Source organism: Narcine bancroftii (assembly GCF_036971445.1).
Source record: "Narcine bancroftii isolate sNarBan1 chromosome 12 unlocalized genomic scaffold, sNarBan1.hap1 SUPER_12_unloc_2, whole genome shotgun sequence".
In the NCBI taxonomy this organism is placed as follows: Eukaryota; Metazoa; Chordata; class Chondrichthyes; order Torpediniformes; family Narcinidae; genus Narcine; species Narcine bancroftii.
In genome coordinates, this window is record NW_027211808.1 from 3564999 (window position 1) to 3592533 (window position 27535).

Genomic DNA, 27535 nt, shown 5'->3' on the forward strand with positions numbered 1-27535 from the left:
AATCCTAGTGTCATTCGCAAACTTGCTGTACTAATTTACTACATTATCATCCAGATCATTGATATAAACAGCAAACAACAATTTTCCCAGCACAATCTCTGAGGCACACTACTAATCACATGCCTCCAGTCTGAGAAGCAACCATCCACTATCACTCTCTGTCTTCTCCCATTCAACCAATTTCGAATCCAGTTTTCAGTCTCTACATGGGATACCTAGAAGGATTTAGCAAATTGCACCATCAAGTGTAAATTATTGCTTTAATTTGCTCATACAGCTGAAATCTATGCATTATTAGTCATCAGGGAAAATAGTGAACCCAAAAAATGTTTGTTCAGTTAACATTCTCTTAACATATTTTTCCTGATGGTATGGTTTCATAGTGTAAATATAACACTAGATACTTTTTGTTCAACATTGAGTAGTTTGGATAATAACTTGGAATTTGGATGTTGCATTTATTGGTGTAATTCAATTCTGTCTTTGGTCAGTACATGGGAGTTGAATGCTAATCAAGGGATATATATGCTTAAACTTCTCTTTAGCCAGAAGTACTGAGGTTTATTCCTTTTCTTTTGATTTTTTAGATATTATTGGCATTATAGTAATTCTAGTATTAATAGATTCATAATATTTTTTCTCATTTTATAGGTCGAGTAAAGTTAATTCCATACTGTTTAGTTAAAAGATAATAAATTTGCTATTTGGAGTTTCTTAATATCATTAACATACAACCTTTTAAATGTTGTACATTACTTTCTTGGGCAAATAAATAGTAAATTTCAGATATGTAATTGGAGTAAAAGTTGTACAGCATGGAAACAGACCCTTTGACTCAATGACCATGCCAAATTGTCTTCTCGAGATGGTCCCATTTGGTTGAGTTTGGTCAATATCCCTTAAATCCTTTCCCATGTTGTACCTTTCCAAAGATAATTTAAAGTTTGCAATTGTAGTGTGACAGATTATGTTATATTTTAAATTATATATAGATAAGTTTTAAAGGAGATAAATTGTGGGGTTTTTTTTAGGTAGGTCACAAAAAGAAACAAACATTTCACAACACAGATCTCATTTAAAATGCCAGAGCTCTGCCCAAGCCAGAGAGTCCAGGGTCCAAGTGCCTTTGCCAAAACTTTGAAGCCTGCAGATGCTTTACAAGTAGGTTTTAATTGATCACGCTGTGGAGTATTGGATTACTGTTTTTGAAAGCAACTTATGAATGGACTCAAAATATTGGGTCAGGTGCCGTAATATGTCTGAATGCAGTTTGCTGTTCTAAGAAGATCATGTGGTGAGGGAGGGGGAATGAGGGGGGAGTGGGGGAGGGAGATAACTCAGTAGCTGGGAGTGTTACATGACAAACTGGCAAGGGTGTGGAAAAACCTTATTTGCAAGATGGATTGCAAGTTCTTAATTCAGCCTGTTCAAAGCCCTTGTGTTGCATACAAGAGGAGATAGCTGGCTGTACAGTGATTCACCTGAAATTAAGGAAACAGTCAAATGGCCTATCGATGGAGGTTTAACACTGTTGTTAAAAAATATGGAATGTACTGATCTTTTGAAAAAATAAAATATTTTTTTTGAAAGAAAATTCTAATTCTGTTCAAAGTAAGTTTGTATTATGGGATGCAATGAAAGTCTATTTGAGAGGACAAATAATTAGGTATACTTCTAAAATAAAAAAGAATCGATTAAATCAGAGTCTTGAATTAGAGAAACAGATTGATGAGTTAGAAAAGGAATTTCAGAAAGATGCTACAGAAGATAAGAAAATAGAATTATCTAGGTTAAAATTGGAACATAATACTTCGCCATCTTATCAATTTGAATGTGTGATTAATAGGACTAAACAACGGTATTATGAATGGGGAGAGAAAGCACATAAGGTACTGGCGTGGTAATTAAAGAAAGAACAGATTTCAAGGACTATTAATGATGTTAGACAGAATTCTCTTATTACTTATGAACCTCGTGAGATTAATGATGAATTTTATTCATTTTATAAAAAGTTATATATATCTGAAGGAAAAGAAGAAATTGGATCGATTGATCTTTTTTTTAATCACAGTTGAATTCACCGATATTAGAGGATGCAGATATACAGGAGTTAGAAGAACCATTTACTGTTTTGTAAATTAAAATGGCTATGCTGGAAATGCCGAATGATAAATTGCCTGGTGATGATGGATTTTCGGTTGAATTTTATAAAATTTTAATGATGATTTATCTACAGTGTTTGGGGATGTATTACATTGTGGGAGAGCATTATGATTTATGCTTTAATTACAGTAATTCCAAAAAAAGATAGAGATCCTTTGAAAGTATCTTCATATAGACCAATTTTGTTGTTAAATGTAGATTATAAAACAATAGCTAAAATATTAGCGAATAGATTGACTAAATTTTTACCTAAGTTGATTCATATTGATGAAACAGGTTTTATAAAGAATAGATATGCTTCAGATAACATTCTTCTCGTGATTAGTTTGATTAATAGATTTCGACAATTTTCAGATCACCCGATGGTGATATCCCTAGATGCAGAAAAAGCATTTGATAGAGTTGAATGGAATTTTTTGTTTAAAGTTTTGGAGAAATTTAAGTTTGGTCCTTTTTTTATTGGTTGGATTAGGGCTCTATATAGTAAACCAGTAACTAGAGAATTGATGAATGGTTTGATTTCGGAATCCTTTAAGTTAATTCAATCAACTCGTCAAGGTTGTCCTTTATCACCAGCTTTGTTTGCATTAGTGATTGAACCTTTAGCACAGCTGATAAGACAAAATACACAGATGCAAGGTATGAAAGTTTTAGATGAGGAGTATAAAATTAATTTACTTGCTGATGATGTATTGGTATATCTAACAAACCCAGCTCAGTCATTTTTGCACTTTAAGGAGTGTTTAATACAATATGGTGGTGGCTCCTAGAACGCTTCCACCAGCGTTGTCTCCGCTCCATCCTCAACATCCATTGGAGCGCTCACACCCCTAACGTCGAGGTACTCGAGATGGCAGAGGTCGACAGCATCGAGTTCACGCTGCTGAAGATCCAGCTGCGCTGGATGGGTCACGTCTCCAGAATGGAGGACCATCGCCTTCCCAAGATCGTATTATATGGCGAGCTCTCCACTGGCCACCGTGACAGAGGTGCACCAAAGAAAAGGTACAAGGACTGCCTAAAGAAATCTCTTGGTGCCTGCCACATTGACCACCGCCAGTGGGCTGATAACGCCTCAAACCGTGCATCTTGGCGCCTCACAGTTTGGCGGGCAGCAGCCTCCTTTGAAGAAGACCGCAGAGCCCACCTCACTGACAAAAGGCAAAGGAGGAAAAACCCAACACCCAACCCCAACCAACCAATTTTCCCTTGCAACCGCTGCAATCGTGTCTGCCTGTCCCGCATCGGACTGGTCAGCCACAAACGAGCCTGCAGCTGACGTGGACTTTTTACCCCCTCCATAAATCTTCGTCCGCGAAGCCAAGCCAAAGAAGAAGAATACAATATGGATATCTTTCTGGATATAAAGTTAATTGGGAAAAAAATGAAATATTACCGGTAAGTGAAGGAGATTATTCAGTTTATAAGAATATTATTAATTTGAAATGGACTGATCGAATTAAATATCTGGGTATAATTTTGAATGTTAAATATCAATCTTTATATAAATTAAATTATGTTCCGTTAATGAAAAAAATTAAAACTGATTTGATTAAATGGAAAGATTTACCTATTAATTTAATGGGTAGGATAAATACAATTAAGATGAATATCTTTCCGCATATACAATATTTGTTTCAATCTATTCCATATTTACTTGATAATATTTTTTTTCGAGATTTGATTAAAATGGTTAGGGAGTTTTATGGAGGGGTAAATTTTCAAGAGTAGCTTTGAATAAATTAACTTGGAAATATGAGTTAGGGGGGATTATGTTTACCACATTTTCAAAATTACTATGAAGCAGCCCAACTTAAATTTATTAGTTCATTGATGGATTTGGTATGGTCTCCTAGTTGGGCTAAAATTGAGATTTCTAAATGTGAAATACATCAATTTTTGTTTAAATGGAATATAAATTTGTTACAACAATATAATGTGCCTATACTAAAACATTTAATGAAGTTATGGATAAAGAAAAATAAAATGACAGGCTCTAGGGATAAATTATTGGCTTTGACTCCATTGTATAATAATCAACTTATTTCTTTTTCAATACATAATTGAAGTTTATTGCATTGGAGATTTAAAGGTGTGAAAAATTTGGGAGATGGTTTTAAAGAGGGTAAATTTTTATCTTTTAATCAGATGAGGGAAGGTTTTGGTATTGATAAGAACTCTTTGTTTCTTTATTATCAAATTCGATCTTTGGCAAAATGTATGTTTGGTAGAGATATGATTTAACCTGAAATGACTAAATTTGAGACTTTTCTTATGAAGGTACCAGAGAAGGGTTATATTTCATTTATGTATCAAATATTACAGGATGGTATGGATAAAAAGGGTTGGGATAGATCTAAAAGTATACTGGTTTTATTTTTTTTGAAGATGATTGGTTAGATATCTGTTATGATAGTGTAACTAGATTGATAAATGCACGTTATGCGATGATTAATTACAATTTTTTACATCAATTATATTTAACACCTGAAAAATTTAAAAAGTATGGTTTTCATGAATCAGATTTGTGTTTTAGATGTGGTAATACGGTTTGAACTTTTTTTCATGCTGTTTGTTTATGTATACATATACAATCTTTTTGGGAGAAAATTCAATATTTTTTAGAATACCTGTATAAGATTATAGATCCGATAGTATTTTTATTGGGTAGTTTGCAACCTCTGAAAGGTTTGGAATTAGATAAGTTTCAGCTTGCTTTTGTATATTTAGCTTTATCTGTAGTGAAAAAATGTATTGCTAGTACGTGGAAAGATACAAATATGATTGATATTAATAGATGGCATAATAGATGAAATTTTGTTTAATATTGAAAAAAATTATATGTTTCATATGATAATTATAATTTTTTAATTAATAAGTGGTTGTTATATTCAGAATATTTACATTTCAATTTATATTGATTAGATCTTAATATGTATATTTAATTTTTCTTTAATATTCTTTCTTTTTTCTTTCTTTATGGCTCTCCTTAGGAGAGTTGGCTGAAGGGGGGGGGTTCTTTTCTTTTCTTTTTTTTTCTATATATATGAAAAAAGTTAATGTTTATGGTTAATTGTTGCATATGTCATATCTTATTTGTTTTTTGAATGAATAAATAAAGTTAAAAAAAAGGAAGGAATCAGTTTGTAACCAACGATGAACAAATCTCTTAAAACTAACAAGAACTTTGCTGAGTGGTTACCATTTACCTTTCAAGCACCAAAGCCTGGTGAAATTCATAAATATTAAATTCTGTGCACAGTATAAAAATTGCCTGATATTGGTGAACTTGAAGGAGTGAGAAATGAGATTAGACTGAATCAAATAACTTTTCTGAACTTGCGCTCACATTACATACATGTGCACTTAGAATTAGAAGGGGGTTAAATTAGGTTAAGTTAATAGAAATAAGTTTGATCCTGTTTTTATTAAAGATAATTAAAAGCAACTTTTATTTAAGTAACCATTTATTCTATTGCTGCTGGGTTTGGTGTCCTCTGGGCCCGACACAGTAACCACCTCTAAAGCTTCCTCTTTTGGCTTGTTCTATATACTAACCACTCTCTCTGTGTAAAGGTTCCCCATTAGGTCACGATCTTAGTACATAATCAGATACTGAATTAGTATGTAACTGCAACAAGAAGTATTTAGGAATTTTAAATTTTAACTCTGAAAACTCCAATAAAAGAACTTGATACAGGTGCTCCCTCACATACGTTGATTTGACGTGATTTTTTTGAAGTTGCGATGGGTTTAATCTGTACTTGTAATTTTGATTTCTGATCTGTTCCCATGCTTGCGATATGTGGAATGCTACTCTCTCGCAATGCTGGGCATGGCAGCATCACATGAGAGTATCGTACAGCATGATGTCTTGTGATGCTGACTCAACAATGCTCACAGTCTCTGTAGTGATGTCATGAATCACTGCACTTAAACAGCCCATCACATCTACTAAACTCCAATGTATGTCTCCTCACCATAGAGCAATTAATTTTAGTTCAATGGTTCAAACATTTTTCGTGCCCACTTTGCTTTCAGCTTGAATGCTAATGGTTTCTTTTCAGTGTAGTATAAAGGTATTCAAAATGTAATGATAAAAAATTGTAGGTGCAGAATTCATTTTCAACTTACAATTTTTCAACTTATGATGAATTTACCAGAATGTAACCCCATTTTAAATTGAGGAGCACTTGTAATTATATCTGCACTTACATAAAATCAGCATGGTATTGTTATTACATTGAATTTCAAATTATAAGTAATTCTTCCATTCCAAATATGTTTTGAGATGCATTTTAAACTTCACCAATTGAAAAGTTGTTTTTTTTTTTCAGGAGATCGGATTGTAAAGGTGAATGCAGAGAGTATAATTGGTAAAACATATTCTCAAGTGATTTCTCTAATTCAAAGCAGGTAAGTTAACATGTCAGTGAGAAAGCTATTTGATTCTTCTCTATGAATGATCACCACCAAGCAACCACTTTCACCTGAAGGTGTGTGGTAATGCTCAAACCTCTTGGTATATATCAGTTTACAGTCAGGAAGGAACCTTGTCACTAATATAAACACTCAGCAGTTCTCAGACTCATTTTCATTTGTGTATCTATTGTGATGGAAATATTTGGGAATGTTTTTGGGAGATAAAGTGGTATTACAAAATTAGAGTAGGTTACATATATACACACACTTCAAAACGGATCTTATTTGAAATACTAAAGAATTTATATTCAGTGACTTTACATAAACTATGGAGAATGCTATGCACACTTCACAAGTGCTAATTGAAATGATGTCATGAAATGAATAGACTGCAGTCTGGAAAAAACAATCAGAGCCAAATTGTCTTTTTTGGACCTTTTGCAAGGCTTTTGACCTCTCTGCAAAGTGTAAACTCAGAGGTCATTGAGAGATATGTTTACCTAAGACAGTAGCAAAAGACTAACTCCTGTTGTTTGCTGGAGAAGCCTGGGGGTTTTTCAAGTGAGAGAGAAAGAAGGACATGCTGCTGGGAGTTTGAATCTCAGATGGAGAGGGACAGAAGGGAGTCTTTGACAGAAGGGAGTATGTGACACAGAAAGCTGTAACAAGCCAGGGGAAGCTTGTGGGAACTGAAACTGAAGCTCCAGAGTGGTGGATGACTGGAAGTGCTATCTGTCTGATGTTTCTCTTGGAATAAGTGGAACAGAAAGGAACTCTGTGAAGCCTGAAAGAAAGAGGATATCATCTGGAAAATCCTGATGGGGCAAGTTTCATCAGCAAGACATTGAGGTGACTAATGGTGGTACCTCAGTTGTGGAAATCCTGGAACAACACATCTCTCACTGCAAACCTACAAGAAATATCCTGAGCGTCAAAGCCTGGTGAACTTTATATATGCTAAATTCTGTGCACAGTGTAAGAATTGCCTGCCACCATAGAACTTTGAAGAATGAAAAGTGAGATTGAAATGTGAACCAAATAAACTTTTTCTTAAATTTGCACTCAAATTACATATACGAGCTTAGAATTAGAAGGGGGTTAAGTTAGGTTAGTTAAGTTAATAGTGATAAGTTAAAGTTTGATACTGTTTTCATGTTTAAATATAATTAAAAACAACTTTTGTTAACCATTTGTCATGGTGAATATCTATTGCTGCTGGGTTTTGTGGTGCTTTGGGCTCGTAACCATATAATAGTCAAATCAAGAATAGCCATCACCATTGAACAAGGAAAATTGAAGAGAACCTGAACTATTAACAATAAAAACAGAGCTTCACCCATGAAACACTTGCCAGTTCAACAAATTCCTGCAGTTGAATAACACTGGCACTCACTAATATACTGGAAAAACAAGTTACTTTAAATATGATGCTTTTAGAATATTGAAGATGAAGCTTGTTGAATTTCTGAGCAAATGTTGCATCTCTCTGATATGTGCACTTTGGATGAGATGTGCTGTGCAGACTCCTTACCTCAGGATGGGCTGTACTTGGGAGTGCAATGAAGGTTCATCAAGCTGATTCCTGGTTTGGACTACTTGTTTGTGAGAGGATAGCCAGCAAATTAAATCGATGTAGAGTTTAGAAAGTGAGACAATGCTGTAATCTGGAGCAAAAAAAAACATCCAGAACAACTCAATGTGTGGAACAGTGTGTGCAGAGGCAAAGACTGAGAGGGGAGATAGCCAGTATGAAGAGATCAGAGTGAGGGATGAGGCATGAACTGGAACAAGATGAGGGGGGGATGAATGGCAGATGGAGTGGTGGAGGTGTGGGGGAGATGGGAAGGCAAAGCTAGATAGAGACAGAAAGAAAGGTGGCAGGAAATGAGGGATTATTTAATTGAAACATAAATATGTAGTTGGACAGAGTGCTATTAAGAGGAGACATTTCACTTGGCTGTGATGCCCAGGAAAGGAATTACTGTTATGATGTAAGTGACCATTTAGGAGTGAATAAAAAAATATTTAACCAAAGATTATTGCTATATATACATGTGTAATAGTCAAGACCATGTAAAAGTTGACTCTCTATTTTTAGCCCAACAGTTAGGAATTTTCCATATTTTGCATGAAAAAGCCAACCCCATGATCTTGGCCCTGGCTGCCCACCCATTTGAGCTCCCAAAACCTTAAACATGGACTCTTGCCTAGGCACTGGCCACTTGCCCATCTGAGCTCCTGTCGTCCCAATTGTAGACTCTTGCCTAGGTCCCAGCCGCCCGCCTATCCAAGCTCCCGATGCCCAGGCCCACACTCAACTGAAGCCTCGACTGCCGACTCACACAGGCCCCATCTGCCTGCCCACCTGAGCTTCCATCACCCTGACCACCTGCCCCTCCGAGCTCCTGATGGCCTGAATGTGGTCTTTCCATCTAGTTCCAGGCACCTGCCCACCCATCAGGTATTTACCGCAGTCAAAAGTAGTATGTCAAAAGTGTAATAGTCCTAAATTTTACCCTGAAAATTGATCCACAAAATTCGACTATTACAATAGTATATTTTTATATTATTTTATATAATATAAATCAGATTGATATATTTTTGGATATTAAGGAAATCAAGGAATATGAGATTAGTAGAGGAAAATGGTGCCAAAATATAATCAGCATAAATTTGGTTGAATGACAGAGAAGCACAGGGGAGAGCAAATTGCCAGTGCTTGGTTCTATTGCTAATGGTCTTGTCTGAAAGCAAGATAATGTATGTTTTCTTAAGTGGAATTAAAATATCCCATGTCACTATTAAGAAGAATAGTAGGAAAGTTAAAATTGGTGCCCTGGCCAACAGTTATACTCATTCTCTTCAGATGAGCAGATTTTTGTTCATTGTTCATAGATATTGTGAGCAAAAATTGGCTTTGGGTATTCTACCTAACATTCATGGCTTTGTTGAAAGTTCAGATTTATTGTCAGAGTATCTGCTTGACATCACATACAACCCTGAGATTCTTTTTCCTGTGGGCCAGGCAGAATTTTTACTTATCAACAGGGCCAAAAAAATGTACTCAAGAAACGATACGTAGACAAAATAGAGGAATGTAAACAAGAAGGAAGTTCAAACAAATTGTGCAACACAGAAAATAAATCTTCAAATATCAATAATGTGCAAAGTCAGAGCCCTTCAATGAGCCCCTGATTGAGTTTGTGGTTGAGGAGTCTGATGGTGGAAGGGTAGCAGCTGTTCCTGAACCTGATGGTGTGTGTCTTGTGGCATCTCTACCTCTTTCCTGAGGGCAGGAAATCCTTCAGTGGATATAAACTACTATGGTATAACTTGAGGATATATAACTTGAGGATATATAAAACAAAAATAGTAGGTGTAGGCCATTCACCCCTCCAGCCCATCCCACTGTTCATTAAGATTATGGCTAATTGGCCCTCATCTAACCAAAATATTGTGAAAGAGGAGAGTGAGCAGCCAGATGTCATGGTCCACATTGATACCAAAGATGTAGGAAGAGAGCATCTAAGGAGCTAGATATAAGTTAAAAGACAGGATCTCTTCCGTTGAGAACTGCTAATGCAGAATATTTTAGCCTTGAATGAAGCTGATGAAAAATTAGCGTGAAGACAATTATAATCTTTGCTCTGTTCATTACAGTAACAGAGACCTCCCAGTGCCAACCATTTCAGTTCTGTGTCACACCCCCATATCACATGTCTGTCCACAGCCTTATGCAATGTCCCACCAAGACCACAAACAAATTGAAGGAACGACACCTGATTTTTCAGCTGGGCACTCTCCAGCCAGATGGCATTAACATAGACTTTTCCATTTTCTGCTAGCCATCCTTTCTCCCCTTGATCTTTGCTGTCCTCTCCCTCCCTTCTTCACCTATTACCTCCAGCCTTGTGACCAACCCTTTCTCCCCACTCTTTTGTTCGAACACCTACTGACGTTTTCCCATGCCTTGATGAAGGGCTCAAGCCTGAAACATTGGTTATGTATTTTCACTTTTGCTATGAAATGGACACTGCTGAGTTTCTCCAGTTTTGTGTGTTTTTACAATTATAATATTTTCTGCTAAGGGATCTGTTAAATATACGAGGTGTTCCTTGTTTGCCTCAAGACTTCAGCTACCAACAAATAATTAAAATTAGGCTTCTGTCGCCTTTTTTAAGGATCCCTGTAATAAATTTTAAATATGTATTTGCTCACTTTTTACCTTTGTAATAATTGCAACAATGTTCCTGTCCTGATGTAGGCAGTGTCTTCCAAAAGGTACAAACAGAAGTCATTATGGTCTTGCTGCAAGTTCCTTGCAAATATTTGTTTTATTCTTTGATGTGTTTACATTTTATGAGTCTGTAAACTCTTAATAAAATTTTTATAACATTCATATATAAAATGAGAAAATGTAATTAAGGAAACTTTATGTTAGTATTATATAAAATATTGCTTTATCCTCTTTGAATTTAGTGAGAATGTATTGGAACTCTCAGTTATGTCCAAAGAGGAAGATATTCTACAGGTGGTAAGTTATAACCCCTTGCTTTCTTCTTTGTCTGTACAAGGTCATTTAAATTAATTTCAATTCATTAGAATTAACTCTGAGTTACTAGTAGGAATACAGCTCCTTTTTTTGGTATTAAACTCTTGAAATGAAAATCAAGTATTTTAAAATAGTGGGTATTTGGAAGAGATCCAATGTGTTTTACACTCATGAAGGTGTGGCACTCACATAGGGCTTCAGACCATGACTCATGCTCTGGGCCTTCTTCCACTCCACAGCATCCCCAGTTTATTGTCTAAGTCCAGAAATTTTTTGATCATTTTCTGCACATGCCCAGTCCGTCTCCCACGCTCTTAGCTGTCCACCTTCACTTGGACTCTCTAAGGCAAAATGTCACTCTTTAACATAAAACCACACAACAAATAGGCCAACACACAACAAATTAGTGTGTAACATATAGCACACTAAACTCTGCATCATATGGGAGTGTGTCTCGGCTGTTGCATTTACAAGTAGAAATAAGAATATGAACCTTGCTCATATGAACATAGCAAGCAGAGCACAATATTCTGATTTGAAGAATGCAAAGAAATACAATTTAAACAAAAATCAAAATCTGGATTGAAAAGAATGGGAGTTTAGTCAGGTTCAGATTGTCTGTAGTCAGTTTGACATCTAGTTGGGTGTTAATTTTGTACCGAAGCAGAACTTCAGCTGGGTAGCAACCAGAGCACAAAATATAGTAAAGTCTGAAACCAAAGTAAAACTCAATGTCAAGTTCAAACATGCAAAAGAGAGTGGGTTTGAGTTACCGCTCATTGTCCTACATATCTAAACAGGTAACAGAAGACAATCTAATTTGCTTATCTTGTTCAAATCCTTGAGCCAAAGCTATTCAGAGATGTTTTCTTTGGTATTTGTAGCCCAGTTCTTCAGAATTATGCCTGCCAAAAGTTGGAGTATTAGTAAGTAATATTTATAATTTTCAGAATCAAAAGCCTCAGTATTTTTGAATATTACAAGCATACCATTGGAGACCTTTATTTTCTTTCTTCGTTATTCCAGAATGGAGGGGGAAAAAATTGCTGGCTAAATTTTTGGCTTGCTATATAACTGAGGAATCCAAATTCTTGAAATCAAGCATGCCAGTAATGATAAATTGATATCTTCTGCGTAAATTTAGAAGTGCGTATTTGTACCTGCAGGCATTCACCAATACTAGAGAATATATTAAACAGGTTTTGGCAGGCATATTTCTAAGTTAATACGGAAAAGAGCAGATTGTTGGATCAAGAGGTGGATTATATGCTCAAAAATGACATCATCCGAAAATCAAATTCAAATTGGAGTTCATCCTGTGTTCCGGTGCCTAAGCCAGATGGCTCATTTAGGTTTTGTACAGATTATCTAAAGGTAAACATGGTGACAAAGATTGATGCGTTCCTTATTCCTAGAACAGATGATTGAATAGATAAGGTGGGAAATGCTAAGTTTTTATAAAGATTGATCTCTTAAAAGGATATTGATGTGTTCCTTTGACAGAGAAAGGCAGGGAGATTTCTGCTTTTGTTACACCTTCAGGATTGTTTGAGTATAATGTTATGCCTTTTGGGATGAAAAATGCACCTGGCATATTTCAGAGAATGATTAATGAAGTAATTCAGGGTTTGGAACACACAGGAGCCTCTATTGGTAATTTAGTAATTAGTACGGATACATGGGAAGAACATATGCTTGAATTAGAGCAGTTATTTAAGAGACTGGTGGAAGCACACCTCACAGTGAATTTGCACAAGAGTGAGTTTGGACATGCCATTGTAATTTATCTGGGTTATGTGGTAGGACAGGGACAGATGGCACCAGTTGGAGCAAAAGTATTGGCTATTGCTGTGTTCCGTATCCCCGGTAATAAGAAAGCTCTTCGGAGATTTCTAGGTATGTTCTATCTTCGTAGATTTTGTAAAAACTTTGCAGAAATTGCACTACCATTAATAAAACTACTTGGAAAGAAAGAAAATTTTATCTGGTCAGATGCATGCCAGGAAGCGTTTCTGAAGTTAAAAGCCATTTTATGCCATCGGCCTGTACTTGTGTCCCCTAACTTTGAAAAGCCATTCTCTTTAGCCATGGAAGCTAGTGACGAAGTGATTGGGGCTGTACTGTTGCAGAAGAAGGATGATGATGGAATAGAACATCCTATTTCGTACTTCTCAAAAAAGTTTAATAAGCATCAACAAAATTATTCAACCATTGAGAAGGACTTATTAGCGCTTGTTTTAGCATTGCAACATTTTGATGTGTATATTTGTACTGCTCAAAAACCGTTAATAATATATATTCTGATTGTAATCCATTATTTTTTTTCTGTCTAAAATGTAAAATAAGAACAGATGGTTATTGAATTGGAGCTTACTATTACAAGAGTATGATTTAATTATTACACATATAAAGGGGATGGATAATATAATAGCAGATTGTTGGTCAAGATGTTAATCTGGGTAGATATGAATCTAATCGCATACTTACTGTAAAAAGTTGGTATTTATTTTATTTATGTTATACTTCCATTAATTGTTAAAAATTTGTTCTTGTGCACCAATTATTTAGTAGCAATGGAGGTGTTACAGAGTTATGTATTGTGTATTGGTGTATGTGTTTTGCGGTTTTATGTTAAAAACTGACAGTTTGCCTTAGAGAACCAAGGAGAAAGTGGACAGCTGAGAGAGTGGGAGTCAGACTGAGCATGTGCAGAAAATAATTTAAAAATTTCTGAATTTGGATGATAAACCACCACTGGGGGTGCTGTGCAGTGGAAGAAGGCCCAGAGCATGAGTCATTGTCTGGAGGTCAGTTTAGAATGTTGGGATTTCAAAAAGGATGATCATTCCGAAGGTAGCCAGAAGGATCCAGACCAAGCCAGTTGTTCCTCTCTCTGCAAGCAACACAAAACAGCTTAAAATTTTGTGCTTTCTCTCTCAAATATCTTTCGGCTTCAGTTTACCAAACAAACTGAATTTTGTTTATGATCTTTGCTTCAGTTGAGATCAAAGTTTTGTGAGTCTTGAGTATTTTGTGTTTGTTTTGTGTCTATGTGTTTTTGTGGGCTGGTTTAACATATAACTTAGACTTTAATTACATATGTTATATTTAGGCTGGGGAATTTATTAGTTTGACACTGTTATAGAAATTTGCATAGTAACCAGTGGCCATTGTTATAAAAGGGCGATTTTGAATTAAAGTTTGAAGGTGAATTTTTGTTAATTAAGTAATTGTTCATCTTTACCCCTGTGTGATATGCCTTCTTTGTGGTTGCTGGTTTAACCTTGTAAGATATACAATCAATTTTTTTTCAAATCCCTAACTACTCAATATTAAACAGTTAGTCGATGTATCTGTGATATATTCCTGGTATTTTCTTTTGCTGCATTGATCTAGTGATGTGAATAAATGCAGAGATGACATCAGTTGATATAATTTATTCAAAACTGTACAAAGACTCCAAATATTGTTGGGCTCAAATATTGCTGGAGGCCCCATGCAGAAATTTGAGTTCTGCTTCATTATTTAAAGAACAATTTGAACTTTCCAGGGCAGCTGCTTTGGAGTCCAAGTACCCAGATAGAGGTTTTTTTAAGCATTCGGATTTTTTGATCCCAGACCAAGTCTCCCCAAACCCAACTCAATCTATGATTTGATTGCCATTAAAGTTAAGCTGGGTGGTAACGTGAGCTGTGAGGAGTATGCACATATGGTTTAGGAAAATGTTAACAATCCTAAGCAAGGCACGGTTGGCATAACAGTTAGTGCAACACTTTTACAGTGGGACAAGGGTTGAAATTCTGTGCTATCTGTAAGGAGTTTGCACATTTTTCCTTGTGCTGTGTGGGTGTTCTCTGGGGGCTCTGGTTTCCTCCCAATGTTCAAAATGTACTGGACGTGTAGGTTAATTGGGTGTATATTGGGTGGCACTGACTTGTAGGTTGAAATTGCCTGTTACTGTGCTGTATGTCTAAATATATATATTTTTTAAATTAATTTAAAAAGAAATAGTATTTGAAAAAAATTATAACTTAAATAGCAATAAAAGAATGCCAGTTTAGTTTCTGTAAATTGTAATTATTTGAAAGACAATGCATTCAGAGGAAGCACAGTATGTTTGTACAGGGATCAGCAAAAGTTAACAAATGTATAAGTGACTGATAAGGAAAGTGTTATATTGGACTTGAGTGCAAGAGTACAATGGGGCATCTGTATCAGGCAGCTGGAATATGTGGCCACCTTCCCCAAGGAAGGAAATGCTTGCAATTTAGGGATTGTGAGGAAGGTTCACCAAACTGAATTTTGAGATGGTATATCTGTCATATAAGGGGATTGCACAGACAGGACCTATAATCTGCTGAGTTTAGAAGAGAAAAATGCACAATATTAACAATCTAAATACAGAAGATGTTTTCTCTGTCTTGAGTTATCAAGAACCATGGACCACAATGTGAAAATAGGGGTCTGTACAATTTTGTTAAGAAATTTATTCACCCAAAGGATTTTTGAATATATTCAGAACAGATTATTAGATATAAGGATTATCAAGGGTTCTGAAATTAATTCAGGAAAGTGGCGCTGAATTAAAGATTAGTTACCTAAATTGTTCATAAGTTCATAACATTTACAATTGGGGAAAAAAAATCTAATTAGAATAATATAAGAGATTAAATGTTAGAACTGGGGTCTTAAAGAAGATGAGCTGAATATTATTTCAATAGTGGATGTAAGATCATAAGAAATAAAAGCAGAATTAGCTTTTAAAAGCATGGGTGATCTATTTTTTTCCTTTCAACCTCACTCTCCTGCCTTCTCTCTTTAACTTTATTAAATCAAAAATGTATGAAATTACACTTTGAATATACCCAATGACTTGACCTCCACAGCTGTCTGAATTCCACAGATTCACCACTCTCTACGTAAAACAAATTCTCGTCTTGGTTCTAAAAGGATGACCTTTTATTCAGAGGCTGTGGTCCTTGTCCTAGACTCTCCCTTTACTGAAAATATTTTTGATACGTCCACTCTTTAAATGTTTGTAGGTTTCAGTGATATCCCCTCCCCTCATCCTTCTAAATTCTAGTGACTACAGGCCTAGAGACATTAAACGCTTCTCATGCATTAATACATTAATCCCCGGTTCATTCCCATAACCCTCCTCTGGATCATCTCCAAAGATAGCACCTTTCCTTAGATATGGGGCCCAAAACTGCCTCTCTTTTTCTATTCATGCCTTAATTTTTTTTGTTTTTTATATATTATTGATGAGATTGCCTACATATTTCATTTTAACTCCTCTTGTTGCTTTGTTAGTTGTTTTCTGTTGGTTTTTATAAAGCTTCCCAATCCTCTGTTTATTACTATTTTTTGCAGTATTGTGTGGCCCTCACTTGCTTTTATGCCGTCAGCCAAGGTTGCCTCATCCTCCCTTTAGAATACTGTCTCTTCTTTGGGATGAAATGATCCTGTGTCTTATGAATTACTCCCAGAAATGCTTGCAATTGCTCCTCTACCATCATCCCATCTGCGGCTTCCTTACACTCTACTTTGGCCAGCTTCTCTCTCATTGCTTTGCAGTTACCTTTACTTAATTCTAATACTGACATATTTGATTTTAGATTCTCCCATTCAAACTGCAGAGTTAAATGCATCATTATTGTGATCACTGCCTCCTAAGTCTTCAGAGATGGCATATGGAGTGGATGTTTTGTATTCCATTGGAGAAGATACATATAATTTATGTGACAATTATCTTTTTTATCATAAAACTTGGAGCCCTTATTTGGATTATATGGAGTTGAATGATTAAATCCCCTTGCCACACAGTAGTGGTATTACTCCAAAACATGGTGATTAACTGATGAGTTTTGTTGTTATGGGTGATCTCCTCCATTTTCTTTCTTCTTTTCTTCTTTTTGGGTATGTTAGAGGGGGGTTGGTTAGGAAAGGGATGTGGGGAGGGTTGTAGGCAGTTAGTTTTAAAAGCATCATGTGGCGGAGTGAGCAGTGAGAGAGAGACAACCACCATGTTTTATTTGAACTTGGCGCATACCCCTTTAAGGGCAATGGTGACTCAGTCACCCTCTGCGTGATGATGTCACAGAAGCTGCCTGGGGCGTGTGCCACATGGGAGATTCACCTGGGGAAGAAACAGCAGAAGGCACCATCTTCCCAGGGCTGCCCCACCATGTGGCGTTAAAAGCAGGGCTGGTTACCTTTCCTTTAGAGAATGGGAAAAAAAAGGGATTAAAAGAATAGAAAATTGTTTTTCAGGAAGTAGATTCTTATCCTTTGAACAAATGAGAGATAAGTACAATATAACTGGAGATACAGCGCTGGCATATTACCAACTGAGATCCTACTTGAAGGATAAATTAGGAAGCAATTTGAGTTTACCAGAGGGAAGTAACCTTGAATATGTGATTACAGATACAATGTTAATCAAAAGATTTATAACAAATATGTATATCAAACTGCAAGAAAAGGAGAATGAGGAAACAAATGGTAAAACTAAACAAAAATGGGAACAAGATTTAAATATAAAGATAAAAAAGGAAACATGGGAGAAATTATGTTCTGGAACGATGAGAAATACAATAAATACGAGGCTACATATGATACAATATAATTGGTTACACAGACTATACATTACACCGCAAAAGTTAAATAAATCGGACCCAACAGTATCTGATAGATGTTTTCAATGTAAAAAAGAAATGGGAACAACAATTCATGCAATCTGGACATGTGAGAGAGTAGAAAAATTTTGGGATGATCTCAATCAGATATTAAATAAAATAACAGAAAACAATATACCAAAGAATCCAGAGATCTTTCTTCTAAGTAACATAAAAAACAAAGAATTTGGAATTGATTTGGAGGATGCACAAAAAAGATTTGTTAAGATAGCCCTAGCCGTAGCAAAAAAATGTATTATGTCAACCTGGAAATTGGAAGATAATTTGAAAATACAACAATGGTATATAGAAATGAATAAATGTATTCCATTAGAAAAAATAACATATAGTTTAAGAAATAATATTGAAATATTCGAACAAATATGGGAGCCTTACATTAAATACAATAGCGAAAACCTACCGGGGACAAACATTACCTAAGTTGATGGAAGGAGAAGGAAAGAAAAGAATGGACACAGTAGAATTTCTGGTGTATTTTTGTTGAATGACAACATTGTCTGACTGGTTTAATGCAACCTAGATTGTATACCTAAAATGGATGAGAGGGGGAGGGGGTGGGGGGGTGGCCTGGGAGGAGGGAGGGGGGGGGGGAGAAAAAGTCACTGTATATGTGTGAAAAAGAAAAAGTGTAAATCATGGCTAATGTGATTTATGGTGTGAAAAATAAAAAATTTAAAAAAAAGGCAGGGCTGGTTCATCCTTAGCGAGTGCACCATCACATAACTCCTCCCCCAGAACCAGCTACGCATCCTGCTGCTTGGGTGGGCGGGCCCCATCACTTAGGTTTGGCTGTATCCACCGGCTGAGATAAGTCCAGATGGGTTGCATTCAAACGGTTCACCATAAAATGTTCCTCCCACCCCCCATTGTCTAGGGTGAAGGTTCCTCTCATTTGATGCAAGACTTCGCACGAAAATGAACTGAACCAAATCCAGTTCTTTGGGGAAGTGGATTGGCTGGGTGCTGTGCCATGTTGGAAGTGGGGTAGCCAGGGAGCCCAGTCTCCTGCAGAGGTCTGCCAGCAGGTTCACGTCGGTGGCTGCAGTGTTGAGGTCTGAGCTGAAAAACTCACCCGCTAGGGAAAGCAGTGCGCCATACACCATCTCGAGCAGTGTAGGGCCTCCTTAGGTGCCTTCCTAATCCCAAGGAGGACCCAGGGTAGCTCCTCCACTCAATCTTGTCTGGAGAGCCTGGCCATGAACGATGCTTCAGGTGCCTGTGGAACCTCTCCACCAACCCATTGGACCGAGGGTGGTATGCCATGGTTTGGTGGAGCTTCATCCTCAGGAGTTTCACCATCTGGGTCCACAGGGTGGACGTGAACTGTGCGCTTCTGTCGCTGGTGATGTGCGCCGGCACTCCAAATCGCATGATCCACTGGTTGACCAGAGCCCTGGCACACGTCTCCAGAGGCGTTCTTGATTGAGATAGTATCTGGCTACCTTGTGGCACAACCAACCTCTGTGAAGTGGTAATGAGTCCCCCTTGACATCGGCTGGGGTCCAACGATATCAACATGGATGTGTTGGAACCTGTGAGCCAGTGAATCAAAGTTCTGTAAGGGAGCCTGTGTGTGTTGGTGGACTTTGGAGATCTGGCACCAGGTGTAGTTCCTGGCAAGTTCCGCCACCTCTCTCTTGAGCCCATGCCATACGAACCACTCTGTGACTGTACACACCGTCATCTTCACAGCTGGGTGTGCGAGGTCATGGACTAGTTTGAAGACTCTGAATCTCTAGTGCAGCAGATCTACCAGACACAGCATTCCGTCTGGTAATACAGAGCAGAGCAGAGCAGTGTATCCTTGCTTCTGGGCAACTGGATGTCTTTGGGTTTGAGGCCCAAGATGGTGGTCTGCAAGACCTGCATCTCTGCATCATTCCTCTGGGCCAGTTGAGTGTAATCTAGGTCAGGGGTGAATGTTGATGGCAGGTCTTGAGAGTGCATCCACCACCACATTGTCCTTTCCAGCCCTGTGTCAGATGTTAGTCGTGAACTCCAACATGTACAAGAGATGGTGATGTTGTCTGGCAGACCACGGATTCTTGGCCATCGCCAGTGCCTGTATGAGAGGCTTGTGGTCCATGAAGACTGTGAATGGCCTGCCCTTGAGGAAATAGCGAAAGTGGTGGATGGCCAAGTACAGCGTCTCGGTCAGAGGCGCTATATTTGAGTTCTGGTGGGTGCAGCTGCTTTCTGAAAAAGGCCAGCAGATGCCAGTATCCATCGAACCACTGTTCAAGGGACCCGCACCCGCTGCCGTAGCTGAGATGTCCACAGAGAACACTGTGTGTGTGCCTCTGGCCGTGGTTGCACTTGTAGTGTCGCGTTGGCTAGGGCCTCCTTAGTTGTGATGAAAGCCTTATTCTCCTCTTCTGGCCAGGATGGAGTCTTTTCTTTGGTGGCCATCAGTGCAATAATGGGCACATGGTGTAAGCATCTCCAGGGATGAAACAATAGTAAAAGTTCACCAACCCAATGAACTCCTGAAGGCCTTTTAGGGTGGGGGGAGGTTTGGAGAAACGTTGGATAGCCACCAACTTCTCCGACACTGGTGAGGCCCAGGCCACTGATATGGTTTTCCCCAAGAACTGCCGAATCCTTGCCGAATTGACATTTGGCTACATTAACCATGAGGCCAAAATCTGCCAGGTGAGCAAAATGGGTGCAGAGATGGGCCTTGTGTTCATCACGGCTGTGACTGGCAATGAATATATTGTCCAGGTAAATGAACACAAAGTCCAAATCCCTCCCAACCATCTCATTGAGGCTCTCGAACATTTGGGCCGCATTCTTTAGGCCAAGGGGCATATGCAGGAACTCGAAGAGGCTGAAAGGGGTTATAATAGTCATCTTACCCATGTCATCAGAATGCATCTGGATTTGATGGTATCCCTGCATGAGCTCCACCTTGGAGAAGATCCGTGTGCTGTAGAGGTTGGTGGATAAATCCTGTATGTGGGGCACTGGATACCTGTCAGGGGTGGCTGCATTGTTCAACTACCGGTAGTCCCCACATTGTCTCCACCCCCCAGTCGATTTCAGGACCATAAGGAGTGGTCATGCACAGGCACTGTCCGAGCGCCAGATGATTCTGAGTTCTTGGAGTCTAGAGAACTCCTCCTTTGCTTGCAGGAGCTTCTCAAGTGGCAGCCATCTGGGCCTAGCTTGCCTTGAGAGGTGATGTGGAACACTCCATGCTGGTGCAGGAGCCTGGAAGACTGTTGCTGGGGGTGAGTCCAAAAGTTTCTAGCAGCAGATTTTTAAGGCCGGTGTACTTTCACACTGCTGTGGGGTGGTGGATAATGTCGTCCACCTTCATCACCGTATCTTGGTCAAGAGCGCTCGCAACATGGTAAAACATCATGGCATCTGTGGAGATGTTGCACAGTTGAAAATGTGCTTCTACCTGCCCATTGTGGAGTTGAAACTGCTTCCACCGGCCCGTACCACATTCTCCGTTGGTCCAAGAGGGGGGAAGCTTGATGGAGACAGCATTAAGCTCTGCTGAATCCATGGTGATCAGGAGTCCAAAAATTCTTCTGGGCTCATTGGGGTCGTCATTGTGGTGAAATGAGCAGTGAGAGACTCACGTTGAGGGTCATTAACTAATGACTGTTTTATTTGAATTTGGCATGTGCCCCTTTAAGGGCAGTGCTAGCTCAGTTACCCTGTGAGTCATAGAAGCTGCCTGGGGCATGCACCACGTGGGAGATTCAACTGAGGAAGAAACCCCTAATGGCGCCAACTTCCCAGGGTTGCCCCACCAAGTGGTGATACAAGAGCGGCTGCTTCGCCCTGAGCGAGTGTACCGCCACACATGTATGTATTTTGTGCAATGATTTTAAGTTTTATTCATTATCATATGTTTCAATATATGGATCATGATTCATGATTCAATAAATAATTTTTTATTTAAATGCTAGCTTTAACCCACCAACATTGTTTTCTTAAGACTAGAGCAGGGGATAAGCATAAACACATTCTCAGGAGGCAGTTTGGTACTTTGTCCAGGGGGGAAAAAGACACTGTGTATATTCAAGACGGAAATGTCTGTGTGTATTTTGGTCAGCATGGTTCATAGTGTGAAAAATGAAAAATTAAAAAAATTAAAAAAAAAAGACAGATTAGTAATATTCTCCTGGAATCTTGCTTGATACTGTATTTCAATCTCCCTCTGTTGACATTTTAAAAAAAATGAATGGTTCAAAAGTTCCCAAAACTATATTGTTGTCATTAAAATGAACATATTTTGATCCTATTTATGGTTGATTGATTTGTTATCTTGAAGTAGTGGGAAGATTCAAGGTTTAATGTAAAATAGCAATTTACGATAGACTGTGCCTCATTCCTGAGAAAATGTTGTGATGGCAATGAAGTTGTTTGAAAAAAAACCATATTGAGCACATTTTAGAAAAGGTATATTAAAAATAAACAGTTTTCTTAAGAAAACATTCTTTTCATATTTTCTGTAGTGAGAGGTGAAAAGTAAAGATTGGGGAAATTTTGTTATGTGCAAATCTCATGCTCAAACTTGAATCATTTTCAAACTCTCTGGGGTTCTTGCCAAGTAAATCTGTATACAAGCCAATGAGTAATCCTAAGCCAATGAAGTGTGCTTGTAGCTGCAGGAAAAGTATCAAAATCTGACGTCAATTAGAAAATTCAAGGAAGGCTTTGAAGGAATGATCATTAAGGGAAACTGCTGCTAGTCGTTTCACAGTCCAAGGTTTGCTTACACAATGATGAGCTAAAACAGACGATTTACTTCACTGCATGCCAGTTTGTAAACCTGATGGGATTTTATAAGAGTTGGTACAGTTTAAGAGAAGTTGAAAATTTTACTTGGAGTAAAGAGAAATTAAGGTAATGAATGTGGTACTCTTTTGTGATACTTAGTATTCTGTTCATAGACGTTTCAAAGAATGATTAACATCTATGTTTTATAGCTTTGTAGAACCAACAATATGGGCTAATTCCACATCACTCTATAAGTTATTGGTCGAAATGGTCATGAGTTTGTGATCCATTCTGAGAGTACTCTTTATGCTATTAAAGCAAGGAATGTTAATTTATAAACAGTTGTATGTAGAGAGCATTCATGACTGCATCTCCCTTTAGTTTTGTAGCTTGTATTAGACTGCCTTTTGAGAATTGTTGAGTAGATAGCTTTTGTTCACATCGAGGGCAGAAAGATCACAAAGCTTACCCATGTGCTAGTAATGTAGGAGTGGTCGTGACAGCATGGAGTTTAATCTCCATCTATACATTCTTGGAGGGATGTCCTCTAACTCTATTGTCAATATTAGGGGTGAGTGGTCCGATAATATTCTAGCTTTATATTCTGTTTTCCTAACTCTGTCTTGCATGTGAGCTGATAACAGGAATAGGTCTATTCTTGAGTATGTTTTATGTCTACCCGAATAATATGAATATTCCTTTTCCTTTGGGTGTTGTTTCCTCCATATATCCAAAAGTTGCATTTCTTGCATCGATTTAATTATAAATTTAGTTTCTTTGTTCTTTCTGTTAATTTTTTTCCCAGTTTTATCCATGTTTGAATCCAAATTAAGGTTGAAATCCCCACCTATTAGCCTTGCGTGTCTGCTATCTTCAAAAAAAATATCTTGCATAAATTTTTGACTTCTTCGTTATTTTGAGTAAATTCCACAACTCCGAATATATCTGACATTTTATCATTACATATCTCCCTGCTGTATCTATTATTTCCTCTTCTATTTTGATTCATATATTTTTACTGATTAATATAGCTACTCCTCTAGCATTTGAATTATATGATGCTGCTGTTACATGTCCTATCCAATCTCTCTTTAATTTCTTGTGCTCTACTTCAGTTAAGTGTGTTTCTTGTACGAATGCTATATCATTTTTTTCTTTTTTCAGTAAATTTAGCAGTTTCTTCCTTTTGATTTGGTTATGTATTCCATTAATATTTAAAGTCATATAGTTCAACATAGCCATTTCATACTTTGTTTATCTTTCCTTTCCGTTTCCTCATCATCACCTTTCCTTCTTATCCATTTCTGCTTTCTTTTTTTGAACACTTTATAAGATAACATTTCTAAAACATAAAACATTTCCCTTATTCTCCTTTCTAAAATTTCTTTAACCCCACTATTCCCTCCCCTTCTCTGAGTTGCCCATTATTCCTTGTCGGGCAACCATATCTCCCCTCTTCACTCGCAAGCGTCAACTGATTTCGCAGTGACCGTAACTCTTACCCACCCAGCCCCCCAGAAAAGATTTTAATTTTCATATACTTCCAAAACTATATTGTTGTCATTAAAATGACATACTTCCTTTCTTCCTTTTCTTTCCCTTCTTAATTCTTACCTATATTCTATTTTTTTATATATATACATACACACACATACACACACACACACACACACACACACACACACACACACACACACACACACACACACACACACACACACACACACACACACATATATATATATATATATATATATATATAGATAGATTTGTGGTCATTTTTGTTCTCGTTACATATCTTCCTCTTTCTGTCTGTTTTGTAGTTGTTCTGCAAATTTTCTTGCTTCCTCTGGATCCAAGAATAGTCTGTTTTGCTGCCCTGGAATAACTATTTTAAGTACCGCTGGATACTTTAGCATAAATTTATATTCTTTTTTCCATAGGATCATTTTTGCTACATTAAACTCCTTCCTATTCTTCAGGAGTTCAAAACTTATATCTGGAGAGAAAAAAATTTTTTGACCTTTGTATTCCAGTGGTTTTTTTCTTCTCTTATTTTCCTCATTGCTTTCTCCAATATATTTTCTCTTGTTGTATATCTTAAGAATTTTATTAGAATGGATCTTGTTTTTTGTTGTGGTTGTGGTTTAGGGGCTAATGTTCTGTGTGCCCTTTCTATTTCCATTTCTTCCTGTAGTTCTGGTCTTCCTAGGATCCTGGGGATCCGTTCTTTTATAAATTCTCTCATATTCTTGCCTTCTTCATCTTCCTTAAGGCCCACTATCTTTATAATGTTTCTTCTATTATAATTTTCCATTATATCTATCTTCTGAGCTAACAGCTCTTGTGTCTCTTTAACTTTTTTATCATATTCTTCTAATTTCTTTTTTAAGTCCTCTACTTCCATTTCTACGGCTGTTTCTCGTTCTTCCACCTTGTCCACTCTTTTTCCTATATATGACATGATCATCTCTAATCTATTCATTTTTTCTTCTGTACTTTTTACTCTTCTTTTTATTTCACTGAATTCTTGTGATTGTCATTCTTTTACTGATTCCATATATTCTTTAAGGAAAAATATATATCCATTGTCTTGCCCTTCCCTTCATCTTCCATTTCTCTGTGATCTTCCTCTTCTTCTTCTGAGTCCACTCCAGGATCTGTGTCCTTTGCCTCTGTCTCTTCTGGTTTTCTTGTTGGTTTGTTTGTTTTATTTTGTCGGGTATTTTTGGTCTTCTTATTTTTATTAGAAGTGTCTTGCTGCTGGTCTTCTTCCTCTGGGTTGGTCATCTGTTGTTTCTTTGATTTCTTTTTACTCTCTTCTTTCTTGCTCTCATTATTTTCTGTGTTTTCCTCTTGCTGTTTTGTTGTGGCTGTCAATCTCAGTTGTGGAGATTGACTCCTCAGCTGGTCCCCCCTCCCGTCAGTGTTATTTTTGTCTTGCGCATTGCGCACTTTTGTTTTGCTCCGTGAGCCATTTTTGTAGTCCCGAGTTCGGGGCTTCAACTAACCTTAGGGAGCGGGCTTCTGTCTCCGCAGCGGGCCTCCTTGTTCAGGTAAGGCCTTCACCTTCTTCTTCCGACGTCCTTTCTTCTTCTCTTCTTCCCGTTGCTTTTGGCTTTTCTTTTATCGCTGCCATTTTCTCCACACCTTTATTTTCACTTTATTTTGGTTTTTGTGTTTGTGCCTTCGTTTTTTCACTCTTTTGTTTACTTTTCTGGAGAGGGCTGGAATTCCCCGACCGGCCACTACTCCATCACGTGACTCCTCTCCTTTACCACTTTCAGGGAACTATGCAGCTGTATCTCCAGGTTTCCGTGTTTTACAGTAGTCTCCACATCATTTACTGTGTATAAATTTGTAATCTGCATCATGTCCACCTGACTTTAAATAATAACAACATTTTAAATAATAATCAAAGAAAGAATTGTTTAGTTGAGTTACTTCCATTATAAACATTGAAAATCTTGAGCTTTTTTTTAATCTGTAAAATTTGATATTCTTTCTTTGATTTAATTACTTGATATCAATGAGTATGTGTCAAGGGATGATGTGATCTTATATTTTTCAGTGCTTCCATAAAGCTTTAAATTTGCTTTGGTAAAGATTTAATGCAGCATACAGTTTTTTAAATATTTTAAAATATTCTTGGCTGTGAGCTGCGTTTAAAGACTTAATCAGAAAAGTAGCGAATGGAATTCAATCCAAATACAAGCATGCAATGGGATTAAGCAGTAGTGTAGTGGGAACTGCAGACTGACAAATGATATAGGTGTGCATCTCCTCAAATCCTTGAAGGTAGTAGGATAAGTAGGAAGGTGATTTAACTGGATCCTTGCCTTGATAAGCCCAAACAGGGCAGCAAAGTGGTAAAGTATTATTAAGATCATAGTCACTACTGTTCTGGTCACTACTTAGCAGGAAACTTGTGATAACAGTAAAGGGATACAGAGATTTACAAGATATTGGCAGATATTTTATGTGGAGAAATTGTCTAGGTTTTCATCGTGGAGTGGGAATTTAATCAATATACAAAATTGATTATAAAATTTATGATAAGATAGGTTGAAAAGCATATTCACCTTTGTTGAGAGTTCAGAAACTAGATGAACTTAAATATCGGTAATTGGTATGAGGATTAGAGAGTGGTTGGGGAATTTTTTAAGATTAACGAGGTCCAGAATTCGCTGTCTAAAAATGTGATGAAGGTAGAAACTCACATAACATTTAAAGCATTTGTGAGTGAGAACTTAATTGTGCCCTTTCTTATTTGACTGTGGACTAAACTGGCGTGTACAGTATATTAAGGCCAAATACTCAGTTTGCGCTGAAAATTTCTAGGATTCAATGTCAGGATAAAAATCTTGCATAATTTTTGTTTCAGCCCATTTCAGTTCTTTTTAGTTGCATGTATAAAATTATAACACATTGATATTATGGAAGAAAATTGCATCACATGTAGTGAGTTAGGGCAGTGACTGATATTATGTGGGAACATGGATGTATGAGGCATCAGAAACATGTTGCTATCATATTTATTCTGATATGATCCATGTACTTACAGTTGTTTCATTTAACCAAGTTTTTCATTGATGCTACAACTCATTCCTAAAATATACAATTAAAATTAATATTTTTATATTGGAAGTATTATTTTTCAGTTGTGAAATTATATTTTACGAGTGTGATTTTCAAATAAATTTGTATTAACCAATTTCTGTTTTGTGTACAATTCAAGAAGGATTCCTTGTTTTTGTCTTTATTCCTTGCACCTCATCTTGCCAAGATGTTTCTTTTCAATCCCGAAGAAAACAGAACTTCTTGGGTATTCTTTAATTGTTTCTCCTCCTTCTTGCCTCTATGTAGCCTCCTATAGGGAGGGCAGGCGAACAAGCTGTGTACTTCTGCCTGACTTCAACTCCTATGCCATCCCATGCTCAGCTGACAATAGACATTTGTG

The 27535-nt window shown here is 37.3% G+C and overlaps 1 protein-coding gene and 1 long non-coding RNA gene across 9 annotated transcripts in view; one reads left to right on the top strand and one right to left on the bottom strand.

The window, feature by feature from the left end:
* Nucleotides 1–27535, top strand: part of LOC138750126 (rho GTPase-activating protein 23-like) — a 397500-nt gene that overhangs the window by 224439 nt on the left and 145526 nt on the right. For 6 of the 7 annotated variants that reach the window (XM_069912263.1, XM_069912261.1, XM_069912262.1 and 3 more), the window contains 2 exons: nt 6501–6579; nt 11065–11119. In XM_069912263.1, coding sequence (XP_069768364.1) covers nt 6501–6579; nt 11065–11119 — 134 coding nt within the window. Of the gene's footprint in view, nt 1–6500; nt 6580–11064; nt 11120–22528; nt 22702–27535 lie in introns of those variants that run through there. The other variant, XM_069912266.1, reaches the window with a different exon arrangement.
* Nucleotides 1–27535, bottom strand: part of LOC138750128 (uncharacterized) — a 31595-nt gene that overhangs the window by 1467 nt on the left and 2593 nt on the right. The gene's annotated exons all lie outside the window — the stretch shown is intronic.